The 15,810-nt window shown below is 39.1% G+C and overlaps 1 protein-coding gene across 1 annotated transcript in view; it reads right to left on the bottom strand.

Moving 5' to 3' along the window:
• Nucleotides 1–2,203: 2,203 nt before the first annotated feature.
• Nucleotides 2,204–15,810, bottom strand: part of PKD1L2 (polycystin 1 like 2) — a 146,053-nt gene continuing 132,446 nt past the window's right edge. The window contains 5 exon segments of the mRNA XM_027850359.1: nt 2,204–2,849; nt 4,516–4,647; nt 9,123–9,186; nt 11,952–12,000; nt 12,810–12,889. Coding sequence (XP_027706160.1) covers nt 2,752–2,849; nt 4,516–4,647; nt 9,123–9,186; nt 11,952–12,000; nt 12,810–12,889 — 423 coding nt within the window. The 3' untranslated portion in view covers nt 2,204–2,751.

The following is a 15,810-nucleotide window of genomic DNA, read 5'->3' as shown; positions in this document are numbered from 1 at the left end:
CTCCAAATGGGTATATGATTTAGATATAAAGGGTGACATTACAAACAAATTGGAGGACCATGGAAGAAACTGCCTGCTATGGACAGCAGAAGAGTTCATGACCAAAAAAGACATAAGTTCAAAGGAGGTAAAATGGAAAATTTTGAGTACATTAGAAGTTTTTGCACATACGCAACTAAAATTAGGAGACAAGAAATTGAGAAACTGCAGCAAATTTCTCATGCCTCTTTTTTACGATACAGAGAACTGACTCAAAACTCAAAAGCCATTCTCCAGTTGATAAATGGTCAAAGTACATAAAGAGGCAATTTTCAGAAGAAATCCAAGCCATAATTGCCATATAAAGAGTACTCTAAGTCACTCACAGAGGAATTAAAAAAAAAAAACCAAACTGACGTACTAGCACACATTTATTAGATCGGCAAAGTTAACACAAGAGGAAGATGACAAATGTTAGAGAGGCTGGAGGGAAAAGTACATCAGTGCCCTTTGGTGGACCTGTGAACTAGTCCAGCTGTTCTGGAAAGCAATTTTGAACTATGTCCAAAAAAAGCTATTAAATCCCGCAAAGCCTCTGACTCAGTGATACTGGTACCAGGTCTATGCCCCAAAGAGATCAAAAGAACAAAGAACCCATACATATAAAATTATTTATAGCAGCTCTTGTCATGGTGGCAAAACTAAGGGGGTGCCTATTAAGTGAAGGATGGCTAAACAAATTTTGGTATATGAAAAAGGTGGAATCCTATTGTGCTGTAATTCATTTCACAGGGATAGTTTCACAGAAACGGGGGAACTGTACAAACTTAATGCAGAGTGAATGGAGCAGAACCAGGAGAGCATTTACACAATAACATTGTAAAATCAACTTTGAAACATTTAGGAACTTTGATCAACCCAGTGATTAACCACAATTACAGAAAACTCATGTTGAACCATGTTACCTACTTCCTGATAGATGTAATGGCGTCTAGTGCAGATTGAATATTTTTTTTTCCTTTTTTGTCAGGGAGGGGAACGGACACAGCTAATGTGGGAATTTGTTTTGTCTAACTACACGTTTCTAATAGATTTTGTTTTTCGTGCCAACCCTAACCCTTTCTCTACTGGGAAGGGGAGAAGGGAGGCAAAAAATTCAGAGCTAAAAATAAAATAAATTTCAATTAAAAAAAATCAACAGGACCTGGCAATTTTGAGATATTAAGGAGTTACAGTTAAGGATGACTTTGAGGTCATAAACTTGCGTAACTGGAAAACTATTGGTGCTCTCATCAGAAATGGGAAAATCAGGTAAAGAGGTAAGTTTGAGAGGAAACAATAAGTTGTTTTACACCTGTTGAGTTTGAGTTGCCTGCATACAGAGAAGGCCAAGCATTTATAGACAATGCAGTACTGGAGCTTGGGAGAGATGGGGATTTGATATGTAAGATTTGGGGATCATTTGCCTAGAGATGATAATTGAACTCATAGGATCATAAAGAGAAAAAAGGGCCCAAGATAGAACCCTTTCTGTGTGTAACTACACAAAGCAAATGGAACACAGCAAGGGATACTGAGGAAGTCAGGTAGGAGAAAACCAATAAAACGTCAAAATAGCTCAGAGAAGGTATGGACAACAGTGTGTGAATCTGTATATAAAGTAGTCAAGGACAACTCTTCTCAAGTCTTATCAAAATAACAAGAAAACATACGAAAAAACTCCAACCTTCTTTCTACCTAGTGTTGGGGTTGCAGTGTCAGGGAATGGAGTTCTAAGAGTTGGTGACTACACAGAGATATTGGGCTAGAGACTGGACCTATGATTTCATTAGCGTAGAGAACTCTCAGAGGTAGAGAACCTTCTACCAGAGTTGTTAGTGTTCTCTCCCAACAAAATTATTTTTTATCTACTTTGTATATATTTTTAATTTGTATACACATTATTTGCCCACAGCAGGATTCAAGTTATTTTGTCTTGTGTTCCCAGTGCCCAGCACCAACATGGAAATAAGTACACACACAAAACCAATTTCGTGACTTTTAGGGAAATGCTTCAAAGCAGAAATATTCTTTGAAACTTCCTTGGAGGTTGAATTTACATTTTTAAACTAATTATAAATTTGTATGTAAAAATGTCATTCCCAGATCTTAGCACACCAATATATGCAAGTTATTGTGAGAAATGCTGGATAGAACATTCATGTAAAAACAACTAGTAAAAAAGTCAGGGTTTTAAAAAAGTTTATTAAATTTCATCACCTATTCTGCTGCAAGGTTGAAGCCTCATCTGTATAAAATAACTTCAGCCAAGCAGTTTATTCAAAAATTAAGTTGGTATTGTTCTGCATCTGACCCCAGCCAGCTAACCAATCTCAGTAAATTATTCCCATGGACAGAAAACCAAATGTATTTTGAACAAAACTGATGATGGATGGAGTTGAATGGCCATTGCTACATTACTGATTTAAGGCTTTTTACAGGTAAAATTCTAGCTTTGAAGTACATGGTCTTAGAATTCATTTTTACTGCACATGATGCAATGAATTCAGAACTAGACAGACACTAACTTGAAATTACTAGGAAGAAGTTGTGCAAAAGGGGCAAATAGTAAAAAGCATTTTTATCCAGTCATTTCTGAGTAGTTAAGATTTTTTTCCATGCCATGGTATTGTTTCAGAAGGGTTAAAGTTGCTAACCTTCCATATACCACTAATCTAGAACAAAACTATACTGGGCTGTATTCTTATGTTAATTTAATCGGAGATCCAGTGTTCAATCCTCAATAGATTTTATGTATCTCTCATATGCATCCTCACTCATCAGTTCATCAAGTTCTGAAGGGTTGCTGAGAGTCATCTTGATCAGCCAACCTGTAATCAAGAAGTTATTTTGAAAACCAAATTACCTTGTTAAACAACAAACGAATTTTAGATCCAGCCTGTTGGTTTATCTAATATTGAATCCACTCACAGAAATTTGCTGAACATAATAAACAATAATAAATTCAAAGACCTTGTTAAAATTTAGTTTTACAGGATAGATTTAATATTCTCACTGTTTAATGGCAAAGGAATGAAGAAAAAATAAATGCAGAATAAATTTGACTGAGGTCTCATTAAATAACCTTTGGCATCTGTAATTTTGAATTTTCTCCATCTGAGGCAATTGCCAAATTAAATTCATCTGTCTATTAGGTTCAGCATGCTGAACCCTTTGCAGTGTCATCATGGCACTTAATATTTTTACAGAAAATTACAAAAGTACACTTTGTTCTTCTAACTTTTATGCATTTTCTGTATAATCATGAATATCTGAATAAGTATGAAACACCTGAAGAGTAGCATAGGCATTTATTTGTGGGGACTAGTCTTCAGGTCTTTTAAGTCAGTGGTATCAAATTCAAATAGAAATGGGGGCAACTAATAAGGACATTAATTAATATCCTTAATAGGTACATAGGGATCACTATAAGTCTTGTACTAACTTAGTTTTAAAATGTAATGTTATCTATGTTCTATTGTATTTTTATTTTGTTAACTATTTCCCAATTAAATTTTCATCTGATTTTGGCTACACTTGTTAGTGTTGCAGGCTGCATGTCAGGTGTTTGACACCTTTGCTCTAAGTCATGCTTTGGCTCTACAGGCAAGGGGAGCTACAGGAAGAAAGGTCATTGCCTACCAGAGTTTCCATCTAGACACTTTATGGTCAGATAGTTCAGTTGAAGGCTATTATACTTCAAAATTCATGGTGATCCTAATTTGCTTCTAGACCTTAGATAGGGAACCATTATCCTTGCTAGTGCATTCCCTTAGTCTTTCTAACCTTGAAAACTAAAAAATTCAACCTAGCCCCTATTCTTTGGGGCTGGCTTCCAGATCTAAAACAAATGTGTCAAGTGTTACTATAAGTACCAAGGTCAAAGGAAAATACATTCCTAATTTACAAATAAGGCCAGAGAGCTTACCTTTAAAGACAGTCTAACACTATAGCCACTAGGGCTAATGAGTATGTCAGTAAGCTTACTCTACTGAAACTATTACTGTTTTTAATACATCATATGAGTGGAGACCTTAGAAATGAATTTTATGGGTGGCTATATCATCAATCCTCTGAAAATTGATAATAAAGCTCTTTAGCTAAGAAATGTTAGAGACTATGCTGGTGTTTAAAATTTAAGAGTCAAAGTACCACTGGTAGAAACTACTGAAAAACAATTGTAATGCTATACTTTTATCTTAATAGGTGAGGAATATTTTAAAAATCTTAAACATTATCTAAACTTTGTACCTCTTCTTTCCCCCGTTGCCTAGTTATGCTGTCAGTATCATTAAGTTACTTAACTTAATGATAATCAATTACTTAACTCTTGGAAGGAATTTGATTAATCTATTTATCCCCATTAAAAGTTCATTGCAGCACTGAGAAAACTCAAAAATCATTGTCACAAATGAGTAAATGAAGTTTAAATTTTTAAAAATGAAATGTTAATTGTAGCATTAATAACCCCTTGAGAAGTCAATACTAGCATCTTACCATCTTCATAACAAGATTTGTTGACAAGTCCTGGGTCTTCTGCAAGAGCTACATTAATTTCAGTTACTTCTCCTGTTAGTGGAGAATAGAGTTCACTGGCAGCTTTCACACTTTCCAAAGCTCCAAACTCATCTAAATAAAGTTTAAAAAACAGAGTATATTACATGTCAGAAACATCAGTAATGAAAACTAAAAATATGGAGAAGCAACAAATGAAACCACTAATTATTTATATGATAGGTTTACAATTGTTTTAAAAATTAGTCTAATGCCATTAGTTAATACGTTTTAATTTTAAAGGCATTTATTAAGGTCCTACTATGTATGTGGCACTGCCAAATGCTAAGGATACAAGTCCTTTGGGTGATCCAAACAAGTAAACAAATAAGCAAATATAAGATAATTTGAGGAAGGAAAGAATTGGGAGGGCAGAGAGGAGGGGAGAGGATGAAGAAAGGGTTTCTGCAAGTGGCAAATGAGCTGTCTGACCCTGGAAGGAAACTAGAGATTTCTAAGAAACAGAGGTGAAGAGGGAGTACATTTCAAGCATGGTAGGGTGGGAGAAGGATGGCTAAACTTTGCAAAAGCCAAGAAGTAGAACTGGAATGCTGACATCCAGAATCTGTACGCCAGTCTGGTTAGAACGTTAAGTGTTAGGGATGGGAAATAATGTGAAATAAGTCTGGAAAGGTAGGTGAGAGACAGACTGTGAAAGGCTTTAAATGCCAAGCTAAAGAATTACTATTCTTTCAGGACTAAGATCATTTTTTATTGATCCGATTTACAGTTAATTGATTTTGTCCTATAACTGCCTAAGTCATGGTTCTTTGTCTCTGAACTTAGTTCAGAAATTCAGCTGGCCTGTAATGAGTTAAGTTTAGAAATTCAGTTTTCTTGCTAGTCACTATTCTATTCTTGCCTCAAGGAAATCTGCTATCCTTGGGAAAAGTGGGTGCACACTAGGGAGTATGGTCTAGTATCTTTACACAACCAAGCCATCCTTCAAGGATTGGTTTGCTATCCAAAGAAGCCTGGCCCACTATCTCCAATGTTGCAGGTAGACTCAAACAATGAACTTTTCTTAGTCACAGGAAGGAAAGAGAGGATGGCTTCTAGCCTCTCATTCCCGACTACCAACCAATGATATTGTTCTCCAGGCCTCAGCTATGTAACAATCATGTTGTTATCAACTCTATAATCAAATATATTATTTCCCTTTTCTCTTCTTTGTTCTATACTCCCCAAAACCTATAAAAGCAGAGCTCTCCTTCTGTTCAGGGTCTTTTGGCTCGCTAAGGCAGTGATTAGATTCATTCTATTTTCAAGTTCACACCTTGTTAATAAAATGTTATATGGCTCAGAGAAAACATACCTCAGCCTACCTTGAATTTTACTCACAGCAAGACTGTCACATTTGTATTCATCCTGTTACCTACCCTTGCTTCATCTTTTAAAAAATGGGTGTCAAGTTCCTTGTCTGGCTACAAGGGTCTGATTAAGAACTCTTCTCTCCTTCTTTGGAATTATCTGTCTTCAGAATTTCATTTTTGAGAGTTTTTTACTCCTTCTGGACTGACTTCCTTGAAAAAGCTTTCTAAATGAGATCCAAAGTACCTCATTTGTTTGCTTAACTATTCACCTAGGAAAAACTGAGTCAATGAAAAATGCTCCTTATAAATTAGAGAGTATAACTGAATTGACAATCTATAGAGCTGGCTGATAAGTATCTTAGACACTATGGATGAGCCCAGAAATGAAAAGGAGGAAGGCAGGCTGAATTGCCTTTGAGAAACTACATAGTACTTTTAATGACCCAAATCTTCTCCCTCAAACAAAAGTCCATATTTCTGACATCAATATTTTCCAAGCGATACTATGGTTGCAAGTCATAGAATATCACAGCCTCTGAAGAATTAAAGTAATGGGCAATGGAGAGGTGCATCATATAAGTAGGCTGCAAAATCTTACAAACAAAAAACTGTACAAGAGACGTGACAGAAGATATATCAGAGCTACGTAATTGGAAAAGGAGGTAGGTTGATCATATGGTAAAATCAAAGTGAAAAAATTTATGCATACTCAGCAAGCTCTACTGGTGACCATGCAACATCAAAACATCTTGTGGGGGACACCCATCCACCCACCCCACCCAAGCAGGTTCAGTAGATCCTATGGAGAATTTATGGAATGACAGACAAAAGTTGTACAACCTCAGATGAATTGCAATCTGTATACTTGGAGGGAGTGCCTACATTGAAAATATCACAAATCCACTGAATATAGAAGACAGACTCAGAATGAAGAAACAAATTAGCCATCATCAGAAAGCCAGTATGAGGATTATTAAAAGACACTGCTTTCAGTAATAAGAAAGCCAGAATCCCTTTGTATAATGCCCTTATCAGATCTCATCTGAAGAACAGTGTTCACTTTGGAGAACCACAGTTTAAGGGCATTGATAGGATGAAGAGCATTCAGAAAAGGCAACAATTAAAGGGTCGAACTCTATTTTATATTAAGATCTGATCAAAGAAGTGGGGATAGTTAGCCTGGAGAAAAGAAGACTCCAGGAAAATGACAGATGTAATCAAGTATTTAAAGAGCTGCCACATGGACACATCAGACTTGTTCTACTTGGTTCCTGAAGGCAGAACTAGGAACAATGGGTAAAAGTTGTAAAAAAAAAAAAAACAAAACAAAAAAAACAAAACACATTTAAGCCTGATATCAGGAATGACTTTCTTAAACAATTAGAACTGCTCCAAACTAGAATGGACTGCCTGAAAAGATGGTGCATTTCCCCTCCTTGGAGGTCTTCAAGCAGAGAATAGATGTCCATTTGTTGGTATGCTATGGTGGAAATTCTTTTAAGTATGAGTTGGACTAGATGTTGCTGAAGTTCCTTATAAATCTCAAATTCTGTGATCCCATGAAGTAACAGAACCAGAATTTGAAACCAGGGCCTCTCCTGATTCAAATTCCAGTGTTTCCAACATGCCAGGATGGTTTTCAAATGTCTTTGCAACCCCAGGCTTAGCAGCACTTGATACAAAATAGGCAGTTCCATGAATTTAATTGAACCAATAATACTTCTCTAATCAGATAAAGTGATAGGCACTCAATACATATTTAATAACTGGTGTCTACATGGAAACTTCTCCCCTCCTTTATATAAAGAAAAAGGAAAAAAGGGTGGAGAAGAACCAAACAATATAAACTATTTGTCCAAACCTCCCATGTTTTTTACTCTATTTATTAGACCTGGCCATCTTGGCTCATTCCATGTGGCAGACCACTCCTACTGCCACAACCATCCCTGTCCAAAAGGCCAAACTAATTACACTGCTCATGTGTGGAAACACCTCTCTCCCATTATTTTGGCTAAGACAACGTTAAGACTTTTCAAAAGAAATCTTACTATGGGGCAGCTAGGTGGCGCAATGGATAGAGCACAGGCTCTGGAGTCTGGAGGACCTGAGTTCAAATCCAGTCTCAGACCAAACACTTGACACTTACTAGCTGTGTGACCCTGGACAAATCACTTAACCCCAATTGCCTCACAGAAGAAAAAAAATTTTACTATGGAACTATAGGAAAAACAAAGGGAATACAAAGCAAAGAAAGAAAATTTAAGAATAATTTTTTTCAATTTCATATAAATACAATCTTGTCACAGATTTCCTTGGCTGACAATTTTAGTCCCATCTGGAACCTGCTTATGAATGTTATCATCTCCTCAATCTTTCCCTGGTTCAAAATTGTGGCTCAGAAAGTTCCTGGGTTTGTGCTGTAGGACAACTTCAGTTGTTAATTCACTTGCAGAGCTGTAAGTAATAACTGACACTGAGAAAAATCAAGCCTTTCCTATCAGGCAATCCATTCCAGCAACACCCATTAAGTTTTCTTTGATGATTAATTGCTCAAATGTCCCAGGGGAGTGATGTACCAGAATGATAATCCTACAAAGTGCTACATACCAAAATTAAGTTTACAAAATTTGTTTACAATCATTTCATCAGTGTGGTAAGGGAATTCCTGGTGTAGAAGCCTCTTTTTTTATAGGCCTAAATCTCTAATTTATAATCTTAGGTGTGTGGAACACAGAGATTAAATAATTTGCTCATGATTAGTGTTAGTATGTATCATAGGCAGATATATGTGAACCTGGATCTTCTTAACTTTAAGGTCCATTTTGCTATCTACTCCCTCTACACAAATAATTTCTGTAATTTTGTCCAGTGAGGTATTTTTCTCCAAGGGAAAGTCATTGCCTCATACCTTATTATATTCAAAACAATTCTTTTTAGTTACAAGTTGACTATAGAGAAGGGCAGAGGTGTTGAACAAACATCTTGAACTACATTAATATGTAATTGTGAAATATTTAACAAAATAAATGAAAATGCAATAAAACATAAATAATAATACATTTTCAAACTAAGTCAGCATGCGCCCACAGGTATCCTTAGTGGCCTGTTTCTATTTGAGTTTGACACCACTGGACAAGGGCATCATGTTAACTTTATGTCTGGATCTTATTAATAATGTAATTTGAAAATTTCATGAAAAATGTCACTTTTTCTCTTTAAAGACAAAAAGATACTCACCTTGTTTGTTCAATTTTGTTCCAACTTCTGGAAGACTACAGTAAACTACATCTCCCAATGCTTCCTAAGGGTAAAGGGGTAAAACTTCAAATCAGATAAAATGACTAATGTCATAGTTTCATGAAACCAACTGCTTCAGCAAAAATGGATGACTTGCCCTTTTCCAAAAGTGTTTTGTGCCTCTGCTTACATCACTCTATATCCCCTTGGAATATTTAACCTCATCCCTTTCCCCTAACATTTCTACCCACTGAAATCTTAGACTTGAGGAAGAAGCACTGAGTGCTGGATTTGGAATCAAAATGCCAGATATGGAAATATTTTCATACTAATTGTGTGACCAAAAGGCAAGTCCCTTAATCAGTCACTGTATCAACAAATATTAAGCACCTACTATGTGCCAGACATTGTGCTGAGGATACAAAGACAAAAATAAAACCATACTTGCCCCCAATAACTTTCTTTCTATTGAGGGAGACAATATATACAGATAGAAGTATATACTGAATAAATATGATACAATGTAATTGGAGGGGGAAGAGATATTAGCATCTGGGCAGATAGGGAAAGGCCTCATGGAGAAAGTGATGCTTGAGCTAGGCTTTGAAGGAAGCTAAGAGTTAGTTCTAACAGGTGGAGGTAAGGATGGAGTACATTACAAACATGGGTAGCAACTACCGTGAAGGCATATAGATACATAGAAAAGGAGATGCAATGTTGTGTCTGAAAAACAGCAATTAGATTAGTTTGGCTAGACTGAAAAAATGCCTGAAGGGAAGGAAAGTATAATAAAGCTAGAAAAGGAAACTGGTGCCAGAGTATGAAAGACTAAATACCAAACACAGTATTTGATCATAGTGGTGAGAGATGGCCATTGGAGTTATTAAGCCAGGAAGCCAAGACTTTAGGTTTATCCCTTGGCCAACTATATAGAAGATGAGCTGGAGAAGGGCGAGAATCAAGGCAGGTCACCAATTAGGTGCAATTATAATAATCCAGAGTAGAGGTGACGAGGGACTCAATTAGGGTGGTGGTCATTTAAGTAGAGAGAATGGGACTGATACAAGATTTATGGCGTTCAAAATGACAAGATTCAACAACTAACTGGATATGCGGGTGAAGGAGAATGATGAGTTGTGATTATAAACCTGGGTGACCAAGAATGATGATGGTGACCTCAACTGAAATAGGGAAATTCAGAAGAGTTGGTTCTGGATGAAAGATATTTGGATGAGTTCTATTTTGGACATGCTAAGTTTGAGATGCTTTTGGGGTCTCAAAGGTTCAAAATGTCCAATAACTTCTCAGAACCTCAGTTTCCTGATCTTTAAGGTAAATATCTGTATGTACATTTTGCAAACTTTAAAGTGTTAGATACAAATCTCAGTTGTTATATTCATCCTTCAAGGACTAGTTCAAAATGCCACCTCCATGAAGCCTTTCTTCATGACTCTTAATTGAAAATTTGAACTACAGATCCTATATTATAGTGCACTGTGCAAGATTATCTCCCCAACTAGACTATAAACCTTTGGAGGAAAAAGAGTATTTCATGTTTATTTACCAAAAGAACCTGGTACAGTGGCATGTAAAAAAACAGACTTCCAAGAATTTTGTAATGATAAGTTCCCAAGTTACAGTAGTGAATTAGGGTGATGGATCTGAGTTATAAGATGTAGCTAGAATCCCGCCTCACTAGCTGTGTGACCTTGAGCAAGTCACATAACCTCTGCCTCAGATACTCTTCTGTAAAAAAAGGATTATTTTCTATGTCATAATGTTGTTGTGAAGATTAAGAGAGATAATATATGTAAAGCATTTTTTAAACTCTAAAGCACTACACGTTAGCTATTATTAGTGTTTTTACTACTATTATTACTGAATGACAAAGAATCAACAGCTGTTCCATTCATTGGTTTTTCTCTCATTCCTCTAAAGCAGTGGTGTCAAATTCAAATAGAAATGGATCAGATCTGAACACTTCTGCTCTAAAGCAACAACAAAAAGGAACAGGGACTGAACCAGTGATTTCTCTGGTAGAGGAAACTCCTGGGAGAAGAAATTCCCTTTATCACCAATGAAGACTAGCAATTTCTATGCAGCTTATGATGCAGTTCTAGCAGCTTCTATGCAGTTTGAGAGAGCTGCCTAAAGCACTGAAAGATGACTTGACGTGCCCAATGTCACAAAAAAAAGTATCAGAGACAGAATTTAAAGTGGGGTCTACCTAGGTCTAAGGCCAACTTCTTATCTACCAGCCACGTATCTAATGGGAGAACATTTCTGTAGCAAGAAAACACTTTAAGGTAATAGATTAAAACAACCACTTCATTTCAGCAGTCCCTCACAAGCTAAAAACAAAATAAAACATTAATGGTTCCACAAATAGAAAGCTCAGCAGCCAAATCAAGGATTTAGAGCTGAACGGGAACTTAGCTCTAGTTCCGTTCTCCTTTTAAATATGAGGAAACGAAGGTCTAGAGATGTTAGATGACTTACCCAAGATCACACACTAAGTGGCAAAAGAAACAGGAGAACCAAAGTCCTCTGATTCCAAATCAGCACTCTTCTCTCATAGCACCAAGCTACCTCCCAAATAAATTACTACTGAGATTTTCTTCAACTTAACAAATTAGATAAATCCCAAAATTTAAAAACACTAATGGAAATAGTATGTTAGAATTACCACAATAAACTGAAATCTAATATTTAGGGCTTTGTTAAACCCAGGACAATATAACATTTAGTAATTCTGGACAATTTTTAAATGTTAAATAACTGCCAATAATTAAAATTTCCTTTTTTTTTTAATAAGTTAGGTCTTATTACTAGAGTGTAAAGTCCTTGAAGGTAGGGGCCAGTCTTATTTTCTTTGTATCTTGCCCAAAGGTCTAGAATATTAAATTCATGTTATAAGTCCTTGAAATATTTAGTATATCCTATTCAAATAAACTTTGTTTCCATTCAATAGATATAAAATCTGAATTCACACTTGAACTTTATTATAATTTTGCAAATGATAAAAGACTGATGCCACACTACTCAAAAATCAAGAAAATTCCTGGTTAAAAGAAACTCCATATACTCTATAGGAAAGGAACCAGCCAATAGGCTAGGTTAAGACAAAACTGAGGTGGTGAAATAGGAAAAGGAATAGTTAAATTTACTCTGTAGGTCAAGGTGGAGATGTTCTGGCCTGACACTTGGTTAAGTCTCTAGTTTGACTACAGTTAGTCCCTGGGATAAATCTGCCCTGGTCACCAAGCAGCAGTTCTAAGACTATTCTCATGGGACTATATTGTCACATTTTCAACTGCCAGTAACCAAAAAAGGTCCACTATATAGCACAGTAAAAAAAAGTACTGTAGTAAAAAAAAAATCAGTGCCACAAGCTACTTTTTAAAAGAAGGGGTCTAGGTGTCACTCTTTTAAGTAGAGATGACCCAGGGAGGACAAAAGACTAAAACTAAATTAAGCTGCTTTTTTAAATTAAACTTTGATTTTCAGTAGGCAAGTAGACTTCAACAACAACAACAACAACAAAAAAAAGATTCCAAGCCCTAATCTTAAGAGTACTAAAGAGTATTACCTCAAAAGCAAATTCCAAGTAAATTACACCATATTCCATTGAGGATAAGGATAGTTACAGAATTACAAAAGCCCTTATATATATGGAAAAAACAATACCTGTGCAAAATTGCTGATTCCCACTGTTCCAATACCATTTTCAGTTGATACCCATTCATGCTTGTCTGTGAATTTTCGAACTATAACACAAGATCAGTATTTCAGAAAAATAAAGGTATTATGTCTTAAACACACTTTGAAAATACAAACCATTTCAAAAGACAAGATGGTTTTGGCTTTGGTAATGTTATCTGCAGAAAGGGCAGTATCACAAGGGATAAGGAAACTTGGAGTAAAAGTTAAAAAACCTTTGTTGCAGCTTTGCCAAGTGTTAGGTCCAAGTGTTGAAGTTGAGGAATTTAGGGGTGCTGGGACCCTGAAATAGTGATGAGGGATCCTGCCCTAATGAATTTGATCCATGCCTTCTTTCAGTCAAAGACAAGGTTTATTAAAGATCCGCCATACTGGCCAGACTCTTCAGGAATCTGAATATTTGTGATGCTCATCCTGACAATCGGGATAGAGTGAATCTCAGATATTGCCCAGATTTTAAGAATTTGAGCACTTAAGAGTCAATGGATCTTATATACAGAAAGTCTGTGGAAGGGATCTAGGAGTGGCCAAGTAGTTTGGGGTGACTGGAGGAGGGGTCTAGGAAGATCTTGCTGGGAGTAACAGGGAGGCAGAATGGGGTCTAGATAGGATCAAAGGTGGAAAGTAGCTGGGGGCCATCTGGAGGTAACACAATGGAGGGCTGGGCTAGGTCAGTAAACAGAACTGGGAGACTGGGCATAGCCACAATGAAAGGTCAGTAGAGAGGATAACCGGGTTTGATGCCTTAGGCAAACACCAAAGACTTCACCATTTGGGAAAAGGAGAAAACTCAAAGAGAGTTGGGGGGGGGGGTCCCCAAGGCCCGCACCCTGTCACAAGGTTGGGATGAATTTACCTTGGGTCTGAACCCCAGTCTGGCAATCACTACCTGTGTGACCTGAAGTAAGCCATTTCACTGCTGTGGCCAAGGATTCCCACATGTTAAATGGATTGGACTAGATACCTTCCAAGATTCTTGAAAAGTCTGTCAGCTGTTAATGATTATTTTCTTAAGAAATGGCCATAGCAACTTGCCAAGACTAAGATAATCATATACAGGATCAGGGGATCTTGGAATACAAACTACACAACTACTTTTCATTGCAAAAGATGAAAACTACAGATCGGACAAAGGGAAGAGCATGGCCAGGAATGAGACCTTTTCAGCCTGGCCAGTCTCTGTCCTCTCCTCCCCTGCCAATCAGTCTTGTCAGCAATTCACGTAGATAGATGGCACTTCAGCTGGACTGTCCCAGTACTTAGCAATTAGGGCAATAAGGAAATAGAACATACAACCTTCATACTTGAAAGAGTAAGTCAGAACAAGGGATAGGAAAAGGACAGTTATCACCATCACTATGCTGAAAAGGCTTGCAAAAATCTTACAACATTCAGACACCTTGAAAAGTAGCAGAGGGCTCTCAGACCCTACAATCCAACTCCCCACAATTTACACTAACGTCTGGGAGTGGAGGTTTGAACCCTACAGCCTTCCCCCAGCACGTTTGCTCCCACAACACGTAGCGAGCACCTCCCCGTGCCCGGGCATCGGGGGGCGCCCACGTTCTGGGTAACCCTGGTCTAATGCCCTCATTGGACGGAGGAGAAAACAGAAGAGCGACGCTGCCCGTCCTAGCGCAGCCCAGGCTGGGGCCCGCGACGCCCCACCCCCACCCCGGCCCGGTCCCAGGCTCACTCACCGGCGGGTAGTGGGGCGCTGGTGCAGAGGCCCCGGGAGGCGGCGGCCGCTAGGAAGGGAGGGGATCCTGGGACGGGGCGGGCCTGGAAGCGCGCGGAGGCGGCTGGGAGCGAGGCAAGGGACCCGGGGGTCTCGGTCCCGGCCGCCGCCCACAGGGACGAGGCAGCGACCCGCACGCTCCTGGCCACTCGCAGCGCCATCTTCTCCGGGGGCGGGGCAGCCGGGGAACCAAATGGTCCTAGGCTGGAGGCTGGCGGAGGAGAAGGGCCTCGGGGCGGAGTCTGATGGGCGGCCCGGGCCGAGGGGCGGAGAAGAGGCAGCCTGGCCCCCCGGAATCAGCGACTCAGGCCCAGGGGGCGGGCTTGGTCCGGGCCTGGAGCACGTGGCCCGGGAGGAGCCCCCGGAGAGGTGAGGAAGGCTGGCAGCGGGGCCGGACGCAGATAGCCACACCCCCAAAGGGCGAGGTCTTCTGGGGAGCTGGCCCTGAAGACTCCCGCCAGCTGGGTGTCTTTAAGTGGTTTCAGGGAAGGGAGCCGGGGGACCCCAACCCCCAGGTCATTACTCTGGCTGCGTCCAGACGCGTGCAGCCTCGTAGCTCTGGCGAGCGGGCGTCCTGGGAAGCCAGGGCTCACCAGCAGGGAACCCCGAGAATGCCGCTTTGGACAAGTCGGCTCTCCTTTCTGGGCCTCAGTCTCCGCAGGCAGTAAAATAAGGGACTTCGACTAAATGACCTCAAGTTTCTCCCTGACACAGTGATACAAGAAATCAAAGAACGGAAAGAAGGGGTTGAGCTGCGCTGCTACTCCAGGAAGGGCCAGGAGCGAGCTCCCCAGGAGGCAGTCTGGACACCTGCTTCAGCCTGGCCTGAGCCATGTCATCCTGCAAAGGTCTGCACAAGCCCCGTCTCCTTCGTTCGGCCTTTCCTGATCCTCCCGGATGCTAGCCTTCTCTACAAATTGTCATGTGTCAACTGTATTATGTGTGTGTGTGTGTGTATATACGCACAATACATGTATGGGCATACCCCAGAAGATAGTGTGGGTTCTGTTCCCACCATAACAATAAAGTGAATATTGTAATAAGGTGAATCACAAATTTTTGGTTTCTGGATGCACATAAAAGACATGTTTACACTATACTGTAGTCCATTAAGTGTGCAATATTATTGTTGAAGTTTAGGGTGACCCCAAAATGTTGGGGTGCAAGGTCCTCTCCGAAGAATTCCAAGCTGTCTCCAAATTAAATACTGTTACTGGGGTAACAGACACC

This window comes from Vombatus ursinus, unplaced genomic scaffold (genome assembly GCF_900497805.2).
Source record: "Vombatus ursinus unplaced genomic scaffold, bare-nosed wombat genome assembly UNPS02009062.1, whole genome shotgun sequence".
NCBI lineage: Eukaryota > Metazoa > Chordata > Mammalia > Diprotodontia > Vombatidae > Vombatus > Vombatus ursinus.
The sequence above is the reverse complement of the archived record's forward strand: the minus strand, read 5'-3'. Positions and strand labels throughout refer to the sequence as shown.